The sequence below is a fragment of the Chinchilla lanigera genome, unplaced genomic scaffold (genome assembly GCF_000276665.1).
Source record: "Chinchilla lanigera isolate Chin_1 unplaced genomic scaffold, ChiLan1.0 scaffold00099, whole genome shotgun sequence".
Taxonomy (NCBI): domain Eukaryota; kingdom Metazoa; phylum Chordata; class Mammalia; order Rodentia; family Chinchillidae; genus Chinchilla; species Chinchilla lanigera.
This window is the reverse complement of record NW_004955500.1, coordinates 637599-660159: the sequence shown is the minus strand read 5'-3', so window position 1 is coordinate 660159 and position 22561 is coordinate 637599. Positions and strand designations below refer to the sequence as shown.

Here is a 22561-nt window from a genome sequence, read left to right as displayed (position 1 = left end):
AAGATAAATGTTTATTGAGAAATAAAAAAATGATTATAATGGAGAAACAGAGAATAACTATCCTGTCATAGAAATTATTAATTTAATTCCAGATAGCTATTTCTGCATAAAACATATCAAAAATAACATGGGAGGGTCTATTCTTCAACAAACAGTGCTAGGAAAACTAGATATTCACATGCAGAAGACGGACATTTGATTCCAGCTCTGTACAAAAACCAATTCAAAATGGATCAAAGACCTTAGTGTAAGAGCTCAGTCCCCAAAAGCTATCAGAAGAAAACATAAGGGAAATATTCAAAACATCAGTGCAGGTAACGATTTTCTGGATAGGGTTCCTCCAAAGCACAGAAAACAAAAACAAACATCCATCCATGGAATGACATCAAACTAAAAAGCTTCAGGGACAATTAAGAATTAAGAGAGAACCTACAAAAGGGAGAAAATAGTTGCCAATTATTCATCTGACAGTTGGTTAATATCCAGAATATATAAGAACCTAAAAACTGAACAATTTAAGTATTCCGATTTTTAGAAAAATGAGCAAATGATCTGATCAGACACTTCTCAAAAGAAGAAATTAAAATGTCCAACAAATACATAAGAACTGGTCTATTATCATTCGCCATCAGGGAAGGGCAAATCAAAGCTATGATGAGGTACCACACCACTCTTGTTAAAAGGAGCATAAAAAACTAAACACAGTGATGAAGATGAGGGTAAAAACGAGCTGTTATGCAGGACTTGTGGGAATTTAAATTAGTACAGCTATAATGGAGAACATTCTGGAGGTTCCTTGAAAAAACAAGCAACCCCTCCCCAAAATCTACCATAAGATCTAGCCATTTCATTTCTGGGTATATGTTCAAAAGAAGTGAGGTTGGTTTAAAAAAGAAATATCTGCATAGCCATGTTTATTGACATAGCTAAGATGCAGAGTCAGACTAAGTGCCAATCAACAGATGAATGGATTTTTAAAAATTTGCATATACACATAATGGAGTGTTATTTAGCTATAAAGAAGAATGAAATCTTTTTTGCAGCAAAATGGATGGAACTGGAGAAAAGCATGTTAAGTGAAACAAGCCAGAACAGAAAGAGAAATACTTTATATTTTGTCTCATATGTGGAAACCAAAAAATACCCAAGTTGACTTGAAAGTAGAACTGTTTTTTTTAAGGACTGGGAAGGGAGCAGAGTCAGGGACAAGGTGGGGTTGGAAGATGTGTGGTTAGGTCCATCATACACTGAATCCTTTTTTTTTTTTTTTTTTTTTTTGGTCTTTTTGAGACAAGGTCTTGCTATGCAGTTCAGGCTGACCTTGAGCTCACTTCGTAGCCCAGGCTGGTCTTGAACTCACAACAATCCTCCTGCCTCAGCCTCCCCACTGCTGGGATTACAGGTGTGTTCCACCACGCCTACCCTGAATCCTATTAATAAGTATAACTATTATGTGTTAATACGAAACCTAGGGCTTTGAGTTTTTTCAGAGGTAAAGGTTATAGGTACTTTGTTTAAAATAACAAGATAAGCAAGCGTAGTAGTAGAGCAATCCATCTTTCTGAAAAAGTGTTTGTACAATCCTAATTTGTAAAGAAAACACATCACACCATCAAAAACAAGTGAAAAAAATGCCGCATCAATATAGTAAAATGTCTATATGCTTAGCAATATTTTAGTCTGAGCAAAACAAATGCTTAAATATATAGTGTGGGACTTTACGTTTCTGTAGTACCTGTGTAAGTATAATCTTATTATGGCCTGTAAGGTGTTAGAACATAGACTGGTCTGAGACAAGGCTGAGGTAACAACAGACTGGGTTTCTCTCACAGTGAGGTTGGCTAGGACGGTGCCCAATGAATTGTTGATTCTTTTCTAGGGTACAGAAATATGCAAGAAAATGGGAAAATGAAAAAGGAATTTATAAAATTGGATTGAAGTGTACCTGCCACTTCAGGAATCGTACTAAATAACCTGGTATCACATACTTAGACCGACAAAGAAAAAGCCAACAGAAAAGAATCTACAGGTGAATGAACAACCTACGTCAGCGCTGTGTGTCTCAAAACCCATGAAATCTATAATCCTGTTTTCATCTTGATTTTGGCTGATATGTGTGATTTTCATTCTGCCTAAACAGATCGTTAGTAAACCCAACAAATTAAAGTTTTTTCACTCACACAGCCTCTGTGCTTGCTGTCTAAATGTCCAGTTATCAAGTCAGCAGAGTGTGTTTACAGGTGGCCTTCCTGTATTTATTTAGATTTCGTTAGTTGAAGTTTCAGGATAATAGTTTCATGATTATCTTTTTGTTTAAGTAGACAAAACTTGTGCTAAGGGGAATACATAAACACCTCAGAGGAATTTTCTTTTTTCTTAATTTTTTTTCTTTTTTTTTTTGAGCTAATTGTTGAGCTCATGGCCTTGTATGTGGAGATATGTGCATGACTGCTGAAATGTACCCTAGCCTAGAAAAGATTCTCTAACAATGTAGAATGAACAGAAAAAAATTCCAATAATAGGCTAACACAAAGAAATAAGAATTGCCATTATATTTTTCTAATGAGTTTTATCTTAAAGGCAAACCAAAGCAATATATTTGTTGCTTGCTAAAGAATAATTCCAGGACTGGGTTGGCTTCTGAAAAATAAAATAACATCAAGCATCCAAGCATCTTTCAATATCCTGAGACTTTTTTCTCCCCAAGACAAAAGGGATGCTGACAATACTTTTAATAAAGTGACTATTTGTAATGTACCCTCCTGTGACAAATCTGGCAGCTGGACTACTGACGGTGACGTAAAATTTCCAATTACATTCGTTTGTTGAGGGAATGAAATATTGAGTTTTGCTTTTTTAAATTTATGATTTGTTTGTATTCCCTGGCATTGGGCAGGCAAAATTTATCTGTAAAAGTGGCAATGTTTTGGAGATTATTTTTGAGTAACAGCTTGCCACAGGGAGAAAAGCTATAAATAACTAGCAGAAATAAATTTGAAAATGTTTTAGAATAAAAATGAGTTAAATATTTTTAGACTTTATTTTCTTTTGGATAAAAGTTCTAGAAGTTTAGAAATTTTAGATATGGTTTCTCAATTCTAAGATTTTAAATCCTCAGCAAAACTCATACCTAACAATTTATATTAGAAACTGCACAAAGAACATGGAAATCGAAAGCTTACAGGCTGATTTCACATTTATATATGGGTTTCAGAATTTCCAAAATAAAAGCCAGTTTTAAATAGTATTTTATAATATGGCCTCATTCTTCAACAAATGTATACAACTGAAACAATTTAAAATAATTTTATATTTCCATAGTTGTAATGGTTGACACATTGTGTCAACTTGAGAACTTTAGAAGTTTAACTGATTCAACAGGGGGCCAAGGTCCTCACTTTGTAAACATCCTCATCCTGTGCAAGAGGAAGGCATGGAGGTGGTGTGAGTGCTACGCCCACCCTAGGGGGCATCCTGCTTAGAATGTAAGGGAGGAAGAGAGGCTTGCTCTACTCCCCTTTTGCCCTTGCTGCTTTTGCTGTTTTTCGTGGCCTTGAACTGTTGCCCCTGTGTCCCACCGCCCTGCCTTGGAGCCACCTGATTATGGACTGAAACCTTTACAGACTGTGAGCTAAATAAACCTTTCCTTCCTTAATTTTGGGTGTCGGGTATTCTGCCTCAGCAACAAGAGTAAAATAACTAAGACAATATTTTTAAATGTCCATCAACTGCTGAAAACAAGCAACAGATGTGATACTTTTAATTGCAACTTATGCACACCATAAGCTTCAAAGTACATTTAATACTTTCAAAAAGATATCAACATTAACTCAACATAATACCTTTGCTGTTTCTTGGTCATTTTCAACAGAAAATTTGCTACTGATATTATGTCTACCATTAAAGAAAATAATGCTAAGTTTCAGATGTTTGATTTGTATCTAAATGACCTTTTAGAAGGCTAAACGGATTGGTGTGTTTTTTTAAGTTTATGTGCAGTCATAATAAGCCACGACTTTTCATGGTTCATTAACAGCCACTCCTACGGTATCCCAGGAGCTCTTTCCAAAATAAAGATTTAAAAATTATCTGACAAAGTGTTGACACATTACTTTAAACCTTGCAGAGAGGAAATACACACACATGCACAAATATACTTAGAGATACCCATAATGTTTAAGCACCTTGTTAAACTAATGCAACTTAACCTCTATACCCCCAAATTCCTAAACATAAAAAATGAGAAGTGAAAATTCATTATGTTGTACATGCAATCCCAGAAAAAATTCAGTACAAGTGCTTTCTCTTTCCCAAAAAATAAAAATCCACAAAAAAGAAAAAAAATGTAAAAAGTAACAATCTTCACTAACATGGTCTTTTCCCTAGGGAATACACAATAAGCTTCTCATTATCAAGTTCTTTTTAAGGAGGAGGAACTGCATAGCATATTTCCTACAAAGGAGAGATTTAACCTTTCATTAAATAAAAAAATCCATATATTTCTCTTAGTTTTTGATATCATAAAACTATTTTCATGTAAAGACTTAACCTGAGTATGGTAAAAATGACAAACACATTTGGCTGTGGTCACTCTTAAAAGCCAAATAATTGATGAGGTCTAGAAATTAAATCCTTGAAATGATGCACATATTAATGACAGACCTTAGAAGGACAGTAATGTGAATAATATAGATTGGGAGGGCAGTTTCTTTGGCGAAAAGGTTTCATATGGAAAGATATTAGAAAGATTAAACCTTGGGACACTTACTCTGAAAGTCAAAAATTTCTTTTTTGTTTTTTTTTTTGTTTGTTTGTTTTGTTTTTTTGGTTTTTCTCTGGTACTGGGAACCGAACTCACTACCTTGCGCTTGCCAGGCAGGCACTTTTGCCGCTGAGCTAAATCCCCAGCCCCCAAAAATTTCTTCTTCAAGTATTTCTGGAATAAGATTCAATTTTTCTCTTAAAAGTAGTCAGTTTTATCAAAAACTTAAAGACAACCAGGTTAGAAGGTTAGCCATTGCTAGTATGTTATGAGTCCTGGGATTTAACAGTTAAACCTGGGAACAGTGGAAGTAACAGACACCAGATTAATGGGCATAAAGACCAAAACATACCTAAAAATCCCACAAGAAATTCAGAGTTAAGAATAAACTATATATAACCTGCTCTACTAAGTGTTTTGGGGCCTTTTAACAGTGAGAGACTTTACAGCTTCTGAAGGCTCCCAAAGAGAGACAAAGACCACTGTATTTCCTTGATAGTTTTGTTAAGCAACAATCTTGGCTAATAATATATTTAACTTGAATTTCAATCAACTCTATAGGTCTGTATTACACGTTACTGTATAGTTACTTTTAAATTAGCTAAACTATATTTTCCCCTGTATGTTATGAAGTTGATTCTAATGCTACTGAACCATATCCAAGTTTAAGTTATTAGTCATTGGTTTCCTTTAATGACACCAAAGTGTTTATTATATATAGCTTTTCACATAGTGTCTACCACATGATCAGCAATCCACTGAGCTCCCAAAACACTCAGTCGGATAGGTTGCAGATAATTCATTCTTAACTCTGACTCTCCTGTTTTTTATATGTTTTAGACTTTATACCCATTAATCTGGTGTTTACTATTTCCATTATCTATAATTACCCTCAATAATAATCATCCTCATTGTTATAATTAAATATATTTAGTCCCTAATTTATAATAGACATTCAGATATATTTGATTACTTTCTTCTTTATTAGACAAATACAAATGAATTATAGTTAGATGGTTTATTTCATCACTCATGATTTTACTCAGAATATTTATGTAAAATATGACAATATCATATGAAATACATTCCATATAGAAAATATAATGTTGACTTTATTTTTCAGTAGTAGGGTTTAAGCACAGCACTTTTGCAATGAGCTATAGTCCCAACTTTCTTATTTATTTATTTTTTGTATTTTGAGATAGCCTTTGGCTAAATCTCTAAATTGCCCAGGATGGGCTCAAACTTGCAAGCCTCTCACATCAGCTTCCCAGAATGTTGATATTACAGACACATCCCATAAGTATACTTTTATACTCAAATCATTTTTCAATTACTGACCACAAAACAATATTGAGCCATTCAATTCTTTCAGGTCTAAGGCTATATCTTATCCTCTGCTTGGCCATTAACCTACCCTTATTTTAGTCCAAATTTAGTATGTTTCAATGATTTAATTCTGAATCGGTAATATCTGATACTGCTGGAGTTCTAATTTGAATTGAAAGAAAAACTGTATTGTTTACAGAGATATATGTTTTAAAGTTCTGTGCTATAAAAAGAAATATGCTCTGTGTAAAAGCTTGGGTAAGAAGAAAAGCAAATATTGTTTTCTCCTTTGATCATGCTTATCTGTTGAAAGGAATTATGTCTTTGAAAAATAACATCCACACATTTAGGAAAGTGAAAAGAATTGTAACGCAGGGTATCCAGGCCAAAAGCAATTGGGATCATATTAATCTTTGTGACACTATGAATCATGAAGGGAGATAGTGGGAGGTTGGCCTTACAAAAAACTAACATTAAAAATACAGCATGCCAAGAAGATAAAACACGATAATGTCAGAAGAAAGGCAGAATTACTTTGTCTTCCTTTAGAGAAAACTGGGTCAGATGGGAAGCACACGTGATACATGTTTAAAGAAATTTAGAAAAGTTTAAAAAATCCATGTAGAACATATTTAGTGTACACCTTATTTATGTAAAGCATAGAGTTTTAAGAGCTGTGCTAGATTCATTTTATCCTTGTAGCCTTTGAATTCCAGTTCATTCATCAAATGGTTGAGGGCCTACTATATGCCGGGCTAAGTAAGTACTGAAGTTACAACAAAAGGTGTGACTTTTGGGTTCACCATCCCTCAAACCACACAAAAGAGGATACTGAAACGGACAATAGTCATAGAAATTTGTTTCACTTCATTACACACCAAGGAAATAGCAGATACATCCGAGGATACCAATTTCACCGCATGGTGCAATACCAAGTCTTTGAAACTATGTGGGGAAAATAGAATTATAAGATATTGCTGTCAGGAATCTAAATTGTTTCAGACATTTACAACAATCTGGCAGTAGTTACTACAGCGGAACATATGTAGAAACATGTATATATATATCTCATGACTATACACACACACATGAAATGCACTCATGTGTTCACCAAAGGACATATAGAAGAACGTTTAGAGCACTGTCATTGTAACAGCTCAGAATTAGAAATTCCATTTACAATTGATCAAGTTGTGCTATAGCTACACAGTGAGGCACTGCAATGCTACAGAGCTGTGGAAATGAACCAGCTGTAATCACATGCAATAACGTGAGTGAATTTCACAACTAAAATGTTAAAGAGGCTGGAGCCTAAGGAATAGCTACTTTATAATTTTATTTTATTTTATTATTTATTTATTTATTTATTTTTTTTTTTGTGGTTTTTCTCCGGTACCGGGAACCGAACTCACGACCTTGCACTTGCCAGGCAGGCGCTTTGCCGCTGAGCTAAATCCCCAGCCCTATAATTTTATTTAAAACAAAGGTCCAAACAGGCGAAACTTACTGGAAGGTAGGGACTGCACAAGGGAGGACGGTCGTTCCTGGGACGCGTGCTATGATCTGTCTCTGGATGTGGGTGTGTGCTACAGGGACAACACCACTTTCTCATGTTGATGACTTGTGACTTTACTGTAAAAACTTTACTTCAAAATACATACATAATTTCAACTTGTGATATTGCTAGCAGAATTATCTATGTGGAAAAACACCACACAGAGATGTAATTTAAACAGCGCCATTAAAGAATGCATATCTCCAATGGTGACATGTGAGCCTTGAGCCGACAGGGTTAGCTGGGTCAAAGGAGAGGAAAAGAGACTCCTGGTGGGAATCTCCTGAGATGAGGAGGTGCATTGTGGAAGAACACTGACATGTTTAAGCACAGTAAGGCAGGGGGAGAGTGAAAGAAAAGTAAATAAATAAAGTTGGGGCTGTAAAGGAATACCCAGGGGGAAAGGTGCTCAGCAAGCAGGTTAAGAAGCTAGCTGTTTTTCCCCATGCACAGAGCAGTCATGCAAAGGTTACAGGCAGAAGGACAGAATAGATTCTGTAAGTGACCGCTGTGCCTCTGTGAGAACCAGTGCTGCTCTAAGCAGTGTGCAAACCAGTGACCATAGCCCATTCATAAACAGTGCACTACGGTGAGTGACAAGATAAGAGACAGAGAATAGGCACTTATTTAGCACTTAGCAAATTTGACAGAGCAATTTTATGTACGGTAAACTTTCTTTTCAATTGTAAAGAGAATAATAAAAAATAAAAACAGTACAAAATTCCAAAATGATGAGAGGAAATTAACAATGATCATTACATCCCATATTGTTATCTTCAATGCAGTTGCTCAGATTATATGTCTGGTAAACTTAATGGCAAATAGATATCAAAGAAATTGAAGTTGGTGCTATTTTATCATTTTATTTCATTTTTTCTAGCAAACATTTTACCAAGCTACAATCCAAAGGAAGTTTTTAAATGTCTTTCACAGGAACATTTTGAGAAGCATCCCAGGCACCTGGACACTGGAGTACTTAGCAGAGCGGGGAGAAGAGGCCATCGAAAGGGCATTGAAAGGGCATTTTGTATGAAAAGAGCTGAAGTAGTAAAATTATGTCTAAATATATTGAGTTCAAAAGACAAATAACGACTCCAACTTTCCCTAGGACTTCCCCTCCCCCCTACACATATACTATTGGAGGATTTTCCCCCACAAGCCTGCAGGAGAAAATTATGCTCCAAACACTCTAGTTCTCCTCCAGGAACTTGTTGTTTACAGATAACCCATCAGACATTGTGACACTCACTCTCTCTCTCTGTTAAAAACTTTGGAGGGTGTCTCAGAATCAACATCATCAAAGACTTCCTGATATACTGACTTAGCTGAATAATGAGGTAATAATTTCCAAAGGCTATTTATATAAACAGTGCATGAGATAAAAGAAGGAGTGCCTGACCTCCATGGCAGTTGACTGTATTCTTGTTTTAAAATGAGTGCACTGTTGGCAGGTGAAGAAAGAGGCAAGCATGCCCCGGAAGTATGATAAATAAGGTAGCCACCTTATTTACTACCTTCTGCCCACTTCTATTGTTTTGCTAGAGACCCTTCTTCCCTCTATACAATATAACCCGATGAAACTGAGTGGGGAAGGGGGTTAATTTTCTAATCACTGCTGTACCCCTGTAATTCCACTACTCAAAAATGCTCAGTGACTTCTCACTGCCTACTCCCTAAGAACTCAAGGCTTAGCCAAGCATATAAGGCTACTTTCTTCAAAGTCTGGCTTCACCTGACATAATTCTTAATACCACAGAATCGGGTGATGGCCAAGGGCACCACCTAAGAGCTCTTATTCTGTGGCCTTGGCAAATTACAGTATTCGATCTCTCTATGCCTCGGTTTTCTCAACTGTAAACTCAGGCTACTATGACGGGTATGAAAGGCACCAATCCATGGTTATGAGGGTGAAATGAGTGCTTCTCATGAAACTAAGGAATGCTTAACACATAACAATCAATAACTATTAGCTCTTATGTTTTCATAATGAACCAGTCAAAATGCTAATCAGCCAGACATACAAGTCTTGCCTCCTTGCTGGGCTTGGGGTGTAGTATTCATCTAAGTATGCATAGGCCTTGCTGTGTTTCTCAGGTCATTTTTATTCTCCCTGTAGAGACTCTTTTAAATGCCATTTTACTCCTACAGCTTCTGTCCAACCTTAGACCTTGGAAGGCTTTTGGATAGTTCCTCTATGCCAATTATTCATCATGTGTTATTTAATTTATTAATAGCATATTGTTTGCTTGTTTGATATACAGCTATCTTTTCTTAATTATCAGCTTTTTGAAGTATGTACAATCAGGAACAGATCTTTCCACTTTTAGCAACAAAAGCTATTGTCATTTAAATATATATATTTCCTTGGTGAATTGTATTTGTAGCAAACTTCACTATAAAAACAATCTTTTACGTAATGAAGACATTTTTCCTAATGTTGTCTTCTCTGATAAAGTAAATTTTATTTTAATATGATACATTATGTGAATAACATATTAAATCACCTAATTTTATATAAAATGCCTTACATTTCTAAATACAGCCTTACATATATTTTCATCCATTTCAGTGATAAATGGTATCCTAATCTTTATTATAAAGAATAATTATTTTCTGTCTAAAAGGTGAGTACAGCCAGTACCCCACAAAAGAATACATTTTGCCATATCTTTGACAGTAATATTTAAATTGTTAAAAATAGTTGAAACCACATTCTGACTAACGCTTGTCCTTTGGAACTTTTTTTATTTGAAGGTAGCAATGAAGTGCATCTGAGCTGTTGATTGGGAAGCAGGGATTCACCCCTTCCTAGGAACACTGGTACCTGCTTAACAGACAAGGGGGAAGCGATTGAAAACCCTGTCCATAAAGCAACTGGTCCTGATGTAGCTATAATAATTTGTAGGGTTACAAGGATCACACACAAAATAAACCCCATCGGTTCCCTTTTATGTCAGTGCTACTGTCTCAGGGCACTGGGAAGAACAAGGACTTTTAGAAAAGAGTGAAAGGGGCTGGGGATTTAGCTCAATGGCACAGCACCTGCCTGGCAAGCACAAGGTCGTGAGTTCGATTACCGGTACTGGAAAAAAAAACAAAAACAAACAAACAAAAAATAGAAAAGAATGGAAAAATCTCCATTTGTGTCAATTTGCAGAAACACTGAAATACCGCAGAAATCAACAGCATGTATTTTATGAAAGTTTAACCTTTACAAAGGATAACCTCTTTTAAAAGTTTCTAGCTCAAGCTTGGGGTGCTGTTGCTTATACTTCTTGGATGGCTGGCCTCACAGCTGGGGCTACTGCTAATTAATCCAAGTGTTTCTTATCATAAGAATTTAAAGAAACTCCAGGGCAATCCCTAGTGCTCTAGGAAGCTTCTAAATCCGTCTTTTCACCAAATCACTTAAACTTTGAAAATATCTTTCATCTCTTTTTGGTTCCTCTGTGGCTAATCATGGCTTTGTTCAGTTCTATATATGAACCAGTGCCATTTTCTGCAAATCTGCTTTGCAGAGAAGCATGTCCATTCAGTGAGCTTTACCAATGTTCCTCAAGTTCAAAAGCTAAAGTACTGCATTAAGGTAAGGGCAAACACACATCTTCAGATACAATTCAAGCATTTACACGAACAGAATTTGAATGATCGCAGTATAGGCTTGTGTTCTTTCTTGATTTATAAACTAGATGAAACAGTGTAGAGAGGTACAAATGCTTTGATCCATTGTTACTAGATTGTAGAGATTCTGAAACTTGAAAAATAGCAAGTCAACTTCTGAGTGATATGGCCATAAAGACACAACAAAAAGGAATCGTGCGCTAAGCCAGTGTTGGGGGTCTGACTGCCTCCTTGGCAAGATTTCAGGGACAGTCAAAGCCCCTTGTAACTGGACCATAATGCTTAAAACCTTGAAAACTCAGGGGGCTAGGAATTTAGCTCTGGGGCAAAGCGCCTGCCTGGCAAGCACAAGGTCGTGAGTTCGATTCCTGGTAGCAGAAGAAAACCAAAACAAAACAACAACAAAAAAAGAAAACTCAAGAGTCCCCCAGTCATTTGTTCCATCCTTCAAATAGAATTAGCAGAATGGGTGGAGTTTACCAGACCCAATGCTGATAGCACACAGGGTGCTGGAGAGAGTAAGTCCAACACCTCAGTATAACTGTGAGGGAGAAAGAACACCAGACAATCAGTATACACACAGCACAAGTAAATGCTATCAAAGTGAGAGATACAAGCATCTCTGACAACAGAGATATGAGGATAATTCTCCCTGGTTGATTGTGAAGAGCTTAGGGTATTAGATGTTAGGTGCAAGGGTGTTAAAGAGTTTATCGTCTGGAGACTGGTCTGGGATAGGACATTAGGAAGAAACAAAAGAAAAATAAGAGCAGAGAGGCCTGAGAATAGGAAAGGGGAGGAGTTTTGTGTCACTATATGAGAGAGACTAATGGTGGATTTTTTTAAAAAACATAGAGGTTTTGAAGAACCATTTTTGCTTCACTAAAATAATTAGATTTTCGGGGCTGGGGATATGGCTCAGTGGTAGAGCACTTGCTTGAATGGGGTTGGATAGAAATTAACCTAATGACAATGTAATGTTGATAGAGGGCCTTAAGCAAAGAAATAAAAAAAAAAACCCTGCCTGTAGTAAGCCAGTTGAGTTATAAATGGCAGAGGCTGGGTACAGAAAACATTTACTCATGAAACTGCTGTGCTGAGTGACATAAAAATGACAAAGGCAAAGAAGCACTAGGGCAGTACTTTCAGAGTTCAGACACTCTGCTGTAGCATACTGTTATGGTTTGGACGGTATAAGGGAATTTAAGGATATTCTTTCCCGATGTCACCAAGAGATAAGATAATGAGAAAAAAGATGCCAGATGGCTAGTAGGATTGAAAGAATAAATAGGATAAAAACCTTTTTGTGGACCAGTAAGGAATGGTCAACTTTTAAATTTTACCCCAAACCAATCATCCATCTCATTTTAAAATAAATCACAATAAGGTAAATATGCTGTGATAAGGTTGTTTGTTTGTTTTAGCAGAGAATGAGCAGAGAGAATGGAAATATGACAATCACAGCTAGACCTCTATCAGGGACACCAAATCCAGGACTGCAGTGTGCAAACTGCACAGCCACCTGTGGGAGACTGGATTCCTTTCTTCCAAAGTGGTGCTCAAAAATCAAACTCAGTTTTGTGTCTTATAGTTCATACTTAAAAAGAATAACAGCACTCACTGCAACTCAGCTGCATGAGACTTTTCCAGCCTTTCTTCTGGAAATATAAAACTGTATTTACTAAAAATGGAAACTCAGATAAGTAACAAAAACAATATGACCTTAATGGAAAATCTAAAGAACTACTGTATTTTCTATTGCTATAACAAAACAGCTGAGGCTGGTGCTCCCGAAAATAAAGAGGTTTATTCAGCTCAGTGTTTTGGAGGTTCATTAGCCTGGTACCAGAATAAGCGTGGCTGTGGCGAGAACGGCACAGTAGAGGGCATCACAATGGAGAAAATGTGTGCAAGAGAGATTAGAGGGCAGGAGAGGAAGCCAGAGCCTGGGGAGGGGCCAGCCTTGCTTGCAAGAGAACTTGCCAGGGTCCCACAAGGACGACTCTGATGCCCTGCAAAGGTTTTCATCCTTGGTGACCTCCAACTAGACCATTCTTAAAGGTCCTGACCTCTTCATACTTCCACAATGGGAACTACATTTCCAGTGTGTGAACCCTCGTAAGACAAACCACACAGAAACCAAAGCAGCTACCCCCAGGACACATATTTATAGGCAAGAAACTGAGAGATCCAGGCCCAGAGTCAAGCTCAAAGCCCACATGCATTTAGTACAGTGCTGTTTCACAGCCATGGACTCTGTTATTCTACTAACACCCTGTCACGATTTCTACAAACGAGTTAAACCACTTCTAGGAGGACCAAAAACTAGAATAAAACCCCCAGCATCAATGGATTAGGCAAGATAATACTGTCCACTTACATCCTTAGTGCTTGAAAGAGCAACTTCACGGAAGTGTTTGCTTCGCCGCATACAGCAGGGAAAGCTATCTAATGCATGGACAGGTCTTATTCTGTTGTCCAGTATAGCGAGCACAGCAAGTGGCACATAGAAGGCAGCTGGTAAGTACCAACCGAGTGACTGAATTAGATCATAACTGCACAAAAGTTGCCTCAAGTTCTTCTTGCCTTTGAGTGTCCATAGAGATATGTAAAAATCCACATGCCAAAATCACCTAGATCTCTTATCCAAACTCTAGTGTCTATAGAAATTGTAATGATCTGAAAGTTGACAGCAGGTCATCTGGATTTTTCCCAGAAGAAATAGAAGGAAATAACCCTTCCCCTACTCTGTGCTCTGGGGAACAAAACTACTTGCGCAAGTTAAATGAGGTACATTCGGCTTGTGCTTCCAAATTCCCAAACCTGGCCTGTGTGAGACACTTTATACGTACAGAATCTATGAATAGTGCAAAAACTGAAGCAGAGTGGCTTAGTCAAGGTCACAAAAATTAGAACAGGCAGGACGGAAACTCCAACCTGGTCTGTGATGTCAGAGTCCATCCACTTCCCATAGTGCTGTAGTTTATTCATTAAAGATTCATTGAAATAGACAACTATATTGATCATGATACCTATATCATGATGCTAAAACTACATTCAATGTAGTAGCATTGAATTATGATTACAAATTGTGATTACAAGTATTAGGGTTTTTATTTTTTACTTGCACTGATAGAACTGCTTTTAGTCTTAGTCCATGTGATTTGAGTCATTAAAATACACCTAAAAATGTGAGATGAGATTACCCTCTTGAAATAGTCAGTAATGTGTTCAAATTAAACAAAATTTGTCCAAAAAAGCCTGCAAATGTCCCTCAGTTTGACAGATGGCCTACAAAACTGACAAATTCTTTTCATGTATGAACAAATTAGCACCACTGCTTTGCAAGATGGCTCTCCCATCAGGCAAACATAGAGGTAGGACCTCATGGATCCAACTCAACAGCATTTCTAAGTGTTTAGCTTGGATCTGCATTTAATTCTTCTGCCTCAATAGCAGTAAACTACCACTTAAAACTTTACCCTAATGAACATGACAACTACCCAAGATTTTTGCACTAGCCGTGCAGTAGGTGATGACAGTGAAGGATGAAGGTATACTACTTAGAACTAAAACAAACTGTAGTCGGCAGTCTGGCAATTGAGGTCCTGATTTGCAAAATTCTTTCCTCTGGTGCTAAACTCAGCACCTTATGGAAGTGATACAGTGTCTTCATTCAACACAGGGACTGTGGCAAGCCAAAGTGAATGATTTTTATGCTGCATGTCACTGCAGGTTGCAGGCTAAATAAATAGGAAGACCATATAACAACGCTGAAGTTTGTTCCAAACTGTTCATCTTGCTGACTCCATGGACCTATATTATCACTCTTTGGGCCCTAGAGTTGCAAGAAAGATGGTGATCACCATTTCCTCCTAGCCCAGTCCTGTAACACAACATCGGATGGGAGCTGTGGGTGGGGTAGGGAGAAGGAACCCACAGCAACCTAAGGACTTGCTAACTGTGGAAATGATGCTCCCCTTTTCCAGAATTGTGCCCAAGTCTTCGATAGGATCAAAGGCCTTCTGTGGCTCCCACTGAGTCTTGAAGGGTGAAAACCAGCAAACTAAAGATGTTTTTATTTATATGTGCATTCTGGTAAATTCCTGGTTTCTGTGATGCTCCAAAATGCTCTCGACACTATCTTTGGCCTTTTTAGTCTGCAGTGATATTTTCATACTTAATCCTGCAACTCAGACATCACAACTGGTTTTGTTTATAATCTATACACATAAAATTTTCCATAAATGCAGGGTGTGGAAAGAGCTAGAACTGGTCAACATAGTTGCTCCTAGCAAATTACTCCAAATATCAACTTGCCTTGGCTTAGAACATTATTTTTAAAGAACAATTTGTAAACCAGTCTTATATGTGCTTTAAGCAATTGGCTAGACAAACTATTTTTGACTTTATCTTGATGGTTAACTAAACAATAAAGTCTTACAGTGTCTTTTAATTTCAAGTTCAGTAATATATCAGACTATCACAGTTAAATCATATGGATAGCTTCAGAATATTTGAATTATCTGTGCTCTTTACGCTGCTAGCAAATTTATCTGTGCATAGACATTTAAAATTCAAAAAGCCATCAATTAAATGTGTTTAATTAAAAACTCATTGAGAATAAAACAAAATACTGTCTCTTTTAAAATCTGTTTTCCTATCTCTGCATATCTGTAATTGATGTATGTCTTATCAATTAATCATTAGCTATAAAATGCTCAGTTTGGTATTATAATGACAGATAAAGAACTGACAAGCATCAAATATTTCTAACTTTTACTGGTACATAGGGATCTTCTACAACACACATATATGAATGAGATAAGCACACTATTTTCTTGAATTGATAATCAGGTCACACAAACCTTTATTCAGACCAAAAGCTGAAAGCATTACTAAGCAACTAAGTATGATATGTTTCCAGTAACATTCCTTCTAAAATATCTCATGCTAACTAAAAAGACAGTATTCCAGAAATATGCAGAAAATCTTATTGATTCCTAAATGTAAATGTATTCCATTGATTCATTCCTCAACTCTAAGGAAAACACAAAAGATACATTGAAAAATGTGTACCATTGAGACAAGTTTCAAACTCTTATCATTAATTGCTAATAAATGCACATCAAGGTGAGCCTTAGTGATACCATTTGCATTTCCATGATTGAGTTTGTTGGTCTTTATCTTACAGAGCTTGAATAAGGTTAGTCTACCACATATTAGAAAAGGGTTGCAGTGAAAAGTCTACCATACATTAGAAAAGTGTTGTAGAGCACTTGATTTATCAACCATAGGTTTTAGAAAAGTATCTCTTTACCCTAACAAAACTAATGACATTTTGTGTGTTTTGTTGCTTTTTGGTGCTGAGGATCAAATCCAGGACCTCATGTGTATTAAACAACTGTTCTATCCCTGAGCTATATATATCCCCAGCCCAAACCAACCAGTTGTTAACACAAGTGTCGCATCATAACATAAAAGAGAAATCCTTTCCTAATGCAGCATTAACGAAGCAGAAAAAACATTGTTGCCTAGCTACACTAGAAATTATTTTTATGTAAAATTAAGTTTTAGTAAAACTTAAAGAATTTTTAACTCGCAGTTCTTGTCTCTGCCCTATACATATATGGTTTAATATACATACTGTAGTACATACACACATAATTGAATATATGCATTCAATTCATCATCAACCTTCAAATAGTATCAAATGTAGAAATTCCATTTCCATTTCACAGGGAAAGCTGAACTGCTTGAGAGATAAGATGGAGAATACGAGCAACTTTTGTTTAAATTGGGCTGCCCTTTAAATCATACTGCACAGACATGAGCAGAAAGAGGAAAATTCTAATTTTAGAATCTGCAGCATATAAATATTTCCACTAGGCAAACTGTCAAGACAAACTGGATAGAAATAATGAAATTAGGTCTGGACTTTCTTGACTACGCAACTGGAAGCAGAAAAACTTCATACAAGAGTCCTGTTTAGATTACACAGACACACACACACACACACACACACACACACAATTTTCCACCAAAGACAGCTTTCTTCTCTTCCCAAATTGTCTGGTTAGCTAATTTCTAGACACTTGTGTGTTCTACTTTTTAAAAATAGAAAATTATTGGCTCTTTTATATTCCTCACTCTTACCCTGAGTTATTGTGTTTAAAATTCATCTTTAGTGTACAAATGTTGAATGAAAATCTGAAACTGTACCCAAAGTTTAATAAAGAAAAAAAGCTGATATACAGATAATTTATGTAGACTTCAAAAAGACAATCCTAGTGATTACATAATCAGAACAAACAGAATTTTAAAAATTTAGTCATGTAAACCTTTCTATTTTCCATTGTACTTTTACTAATGTATTGGAAATAAATCTATGGACAAGAGAATTCTAATCATCTTTGGTGTCAAAAGGGGAGAGACAGCAGATGGTCCATGGCAGTAATGCAAATTCCATTATCACCCAGTCCCCCTAGCACAACGGTGTTTACTTTGTCCCTTCCAAATACAGTACAGCTACAGTATACACTGTCCCTGCCAACTTTTCCCAATGAAAAGGCAAAAAAGCTGCTTCCCTTTTTTTTCATATCTTAGGGGAAAAATGACATGGATGAAGTAATCCTATTAAGCTAAGAAAAAATAAACAATATAGACAGTTACAAACTCTATATGTAACATATCCAAGTTTTAAAAGATTGATACTTCCTTGTTAAGAAATTCTTAAGAGATTTATCATCCTTTTTTTGAAATGTTAAAAAATGAATTCCTTAACATTTACACAAATATCTTGATAGTTCATGGAAGAGACAATTTATTAAACTAGAGATATTCATTAATATATATGGAAATGTTAAGTATTTTATTCTTTTCTTGCAATATCTAATTATTGATAAATACTCATCATAGATCATTATACCTTGAAATGCATAATATATATTAAATATATATTCTAATAAGAACTTCAAGATAAAGCAACTTAAGGCTTGGTAATTTAAAATATCTACATTTTCAATATCTAATATTTCTTCCATAGCTCATACATATCTTTTGTTATTATCTTACCACAACGATTTTATCATGAATCTCCAGTCCATGGACTTTGTCAGCAGGTCCATTTTCTAAAATTTTTGAAACATAAATCCCTTCAGTTGACGATTCTTCTGGATTATTCTATAAGAAATGTAAGCATTAGCAGAAAGAAATACCTAAAAGCAAACTTTTTACTAAAGGACAGTTTTCTAAATGAAACATTTCCAATCATCCTTAACTAAGCAACACTCAGCTGGGAATTTGGCCCAGAATTTTACCTTACTTAAGTCATTAATCAAGATGGCAGCTTTAATGAACATGGCCAGCATCTCTGACAGGATTATCTGTCTGCTTCCCATTTTGGTTGTACGTAACAAGCTACAGGGACAGGGCCTACTCAGGTGACAGCAACTAGCTCCTGTTATTTTTAAAACATTTCATGTCCCCAGTGAAGTATAAGTAAACAGGGTGATAAACATATAGAAGACAGACAGAATATCCAGCCTCTATTAAATAACAGGTTTTAGATATGGTCATAATTTTGAAAAAGATAGAATTTATCTTCACAATCATTCTGACAAACTTGGAAACAGCACGGACCAGTTCTATTCTCAGAGAAGACTGGGATCTTGCTCCATTGTGAAATCCCAAAGATCAACTGAAAACTGCAAGGAAACCCAGTCAAAGCTAATCTTTACACATTTGCAAATACAATGTGTCTAATGACTAGTTAAACCTCAAACATGCTCCTCATGGTACCAATAGGACACTGTAGCCAATCCAATAAACCAATTATATTTTAAATGTACTTAGGGAAAATGTTCATCTTATAGTAATATATTTTCTTACTCTGTCATTCTACTTTAAGGTAGATTAAATATTATTCCTCCTTACTTAGCCAGCTTTCACATGACTTTTAAGAGGCTCTTAACAATCTTCCATATCATCTCAATATCAAATATCTAACTGATGCTTGTAAAAATATCGTTTGGGGAAAACAGAACAAAAACAATTTGATGATAAGATTTCTATCTTCACATAATAAGTGGGGTCTCTGGGAAACAGAAGCACAGCAGTTGTTAGTTGCTAGGTTTCCTGGCTACATACTACACAAAGGAGGAACTAGGTCACCGGCATCCTGACCTAAGCATAACATATGGCCAGCAACGCTCAATTTCCTGGGACCATACATGCAATGCAAGGTGCAAAGACTCCATGGTATTACTGTGAAAATCAGAAAACATTACTTTCTTGATAACTTCACTTTTTTCCACGTGTGGTGAAAATTAAGCAGATGTAGAATCTGTAGGATCTGAAAGAACTTTGCAATTACAGTATATGATATGTTTATAATATGCACTTTGAAAATAACTGCCATCAATACAGGGGTCATTATTCATTCAATTATAAAGGAGTTAGTTTGGGAATTCAAAAAGATTTCAAATCAATTTTCTCTAACATGGATTCTCCTATGTAATTATGAAAACATTTCTGCTTTATTTCAATTACTCGTTCATTTAATGTACATTACTAACTTCGCAATCTGTCTTAATGTCTAAGAACTGAACAATCTGACTTAATGAGCAGGAAGTTCAGCCAGGCAAAATAATTGCCTAATATTATGGGATAGAAATTGCCTATATATGTATTACTGTGAAATGGGTTTAAGAAATGTGCCAAAGGTGTGACAAAATGCAGATAAAGTGTGCAATCTATGGGTCTTTTTTTTTCAGAATATAGTTCAGCGAGCTGTTTTCGTTTCCTTTAAGAAGGGAATCTAAGTAGGTACTGGAAATTGTATATGAAGGAATCTGGTATTTGATCATCAGCATAATCTTAAATACTGACCCACCTGTTTTTCTAACTAAAAATCTACAGATGAAAGGTGAACCTTCCATTATTTTCTAAGCAGAGAGGATAACAAAGCACAGCAACAAAGGGGTTACCTGATTTGGTCGACCGCCTATAATATTGAATCCCAAGGTGTCATTTTCTCTTTCCAACACAACAGTGAATGGCTTCTGTTCTCCATCCTGGAAGAAAAGTGACAAAATGAATATAACAGTTATTTTAAAAGCTTCAAAAGAAAATAAATACCATGATAAGGTTTTTTACATAAAGAAATTACTTGATATTATTATAAAGTATTTGAAAAGGAAAAAAGCTTAAAATTAAGGATGGCTGGTGTTGGTAGAAGGTTAGTGTCCTCCTGGACATACTCTGAAAGTATATATTTAAAGAGAATAACTTATGTGTCGAATGGAACAAATACTATTTTCAAAAATGACAAAATAGTTTTGGAGTTGACACCTGCAACATCTGATTTTGACATCTAATTTAAAACAGATTGACTTTCTGTTTAACCTCTCAGGAATCTTTATTTTTACCTTCTGTTCCAGAAAAGTAAAATCAATTGTCCATGAATCTTAGAGAAATGTTTTCTGTAATATTTTCACTTCAGACAGTCTTAGGGAATATAAAAAATACTGAGCTAGTCACGAATTTCTTTTGACTCTGGCAGTTGTATTTCTGCTGTAATGCAGCATCTTTTAGACTCCACGAAGTGATCCTCATTTCAAATAACAACTCCATTTGGTTTTACACGTCTTGAAGAATTAAAAAAAAAAGAGCATTCTTGCTAGGTAAACTAGTATGTAGTACGGGTACTGTCTTTCTTTCCTAATGGTCCAGTAATAGTTAAGCAAATAGACATTGTATTTACAACCTGTTTATTAGTAAATACCAATTTAAACATAAGAGAAGACAATGCTGGATGAGTTTTGGTCATGGCCATTGTCATTAGTAACTTATTTTAGGGAAGCAGCCATTTGGAGTTACTTCTGAAAGATAAAATTCTGTAAGGATTACCACTACCATCTCCACCACCGCCCTCGACAGCGCAGTTCCCACGCAGTGCACACAGCGGCCCCTACTGGTGGTGAGGGAACATTTCTGAGGAGCACGGAGCAGCTCTGCGCTCATTAATCTGCACACCAGGGACAGTTCCTCAGGTCCTCACTTCTCAGACCCGAGTTTGACGGGCTGCATGGCCCTCCCCACTCTATCATCCTAGCTGTCGCTCCTTTCCATCAACAGCTGCTTCCCTAAGACTCTGAAGCCTGGACTGGCACCGCAGAACATGTTTTGGGCGTCCCCCCAGGTCCCCCCATTTGTAAAATTACTTGTATATAAATAGGTCAGAGGAAGAACTCTGGGATCTCCTGTTAGTGCACTGTGCGCTTCCCTTTATCAGGATAGAAATCTTTTAGCCTCCCCCACCTTTTTTTTTTTTTTTTTTGGCTACTGGGGCATCTAAGCAGGACGCCAGAGTCAAAGGCAGCGCTAAGCTTTCAGCCCCAAACGGGAAGGGTTTGGCCTTGCTCCTCCCAAGGAATGCTGAAGACCGAAAACAGCTCCTTGAATGGAGTGCAAGTCCTGCTAAATCCCTGCTCACCATAGCAGCGACCAGCAGTGTCAAACACTGCAGAGTCCTCCAGAAGAGAAGCAGCAGCTCTATAAACACGCCTCGTCGCATAGGGCGCTGCAGAGGAGCTTGTTTATTCCTCGTGAAGGCAGGCAGCCCAAGAGCACAGGTCAGGACCAGCCGCTTCCACAAAGCAGGGAAACAGCCACGGCCTGGGGCTCTCGGGGCCGGGCTGACCGCTGACGGATGCGGCTGCTCTCTGCACCATCACACACTCACCACCACCGGTCACCCGGGATCCAGAGGCCAGGAAGGGTCACTCAGGGAAGGTCAGGCCGGCGAACCCTGCAGGTCTAAGAAATCCCATGTCCCAAGCCCCGAGCTTGTCCCGGTCCCTGCCGTCTCTCTCCCCGTCTGGAGCCGAGTACAGGGTGGTGGACGGACAGGGGCAGTTTGGTAGACGGCGAGGCATTCCCAGCCAATGCCTCCCCGTCTGGGATTTGCCTCAGGTACAGGCCAAGGGTTCAACACGCAGACACGGACGGTGGAGGACGACGGAGTCAGAGGGCGAAGGATGGGGACAAGAACCGGGTGGGAAAAGGAGTTTTCCCAATTCCTACTGGGGGGCGGGCTGGAACCGAATCTGTTTAACTCTTCCCGAGCCTCTGAGAACTGGAGGGGGGTCGTCCCTCGTCACCCGCGGGAGGGCATCGGGGGCAGATGACAGCCGCAAGGGTCGGCCGTGAAGAAGGACGCCGCCTGCCCAAAGCGCCCGCGGGGCGCCTCCCCGCCCCGGCGCTCGCGATCGCCCCGCGCCCTCTGCCCCGCG

General features: G+C 37.3%; 1 protein-coding gene across 1 annotated transcript in view; it reads right to left on the bottom strand.

Annotated features, from left to right (window-relative positions):
• Pdzrn4 (PDZ domain containing ring finger 4) overlaps window positions 1-22133 on the bottom strand; it is a 369559-nt gene extending 347426 nt beyond the window's left edge. The window contains exons 1-3 of the mRNA XM_013505727.1: window positions 21763-22133; window positions 20255-20341; window positions 18342-18449 (exon numbers count right to left, since the gene is read on the bottom strand). Coding sequence (XP_013361181.1) covers window positions 18342-18449; window positions 20255-20341; window positions 21763-21843 — 276 coding nt within the window. The 5' untranslated portion in view covers window positions 21844-22133. The remainder of the gene's footprint in view (window positions 1-18341; window positions 18450-20254; window positions 20342-21762) is intronic.
• Window positions 22134-22561: the final 428 nt, after the last annotated feature.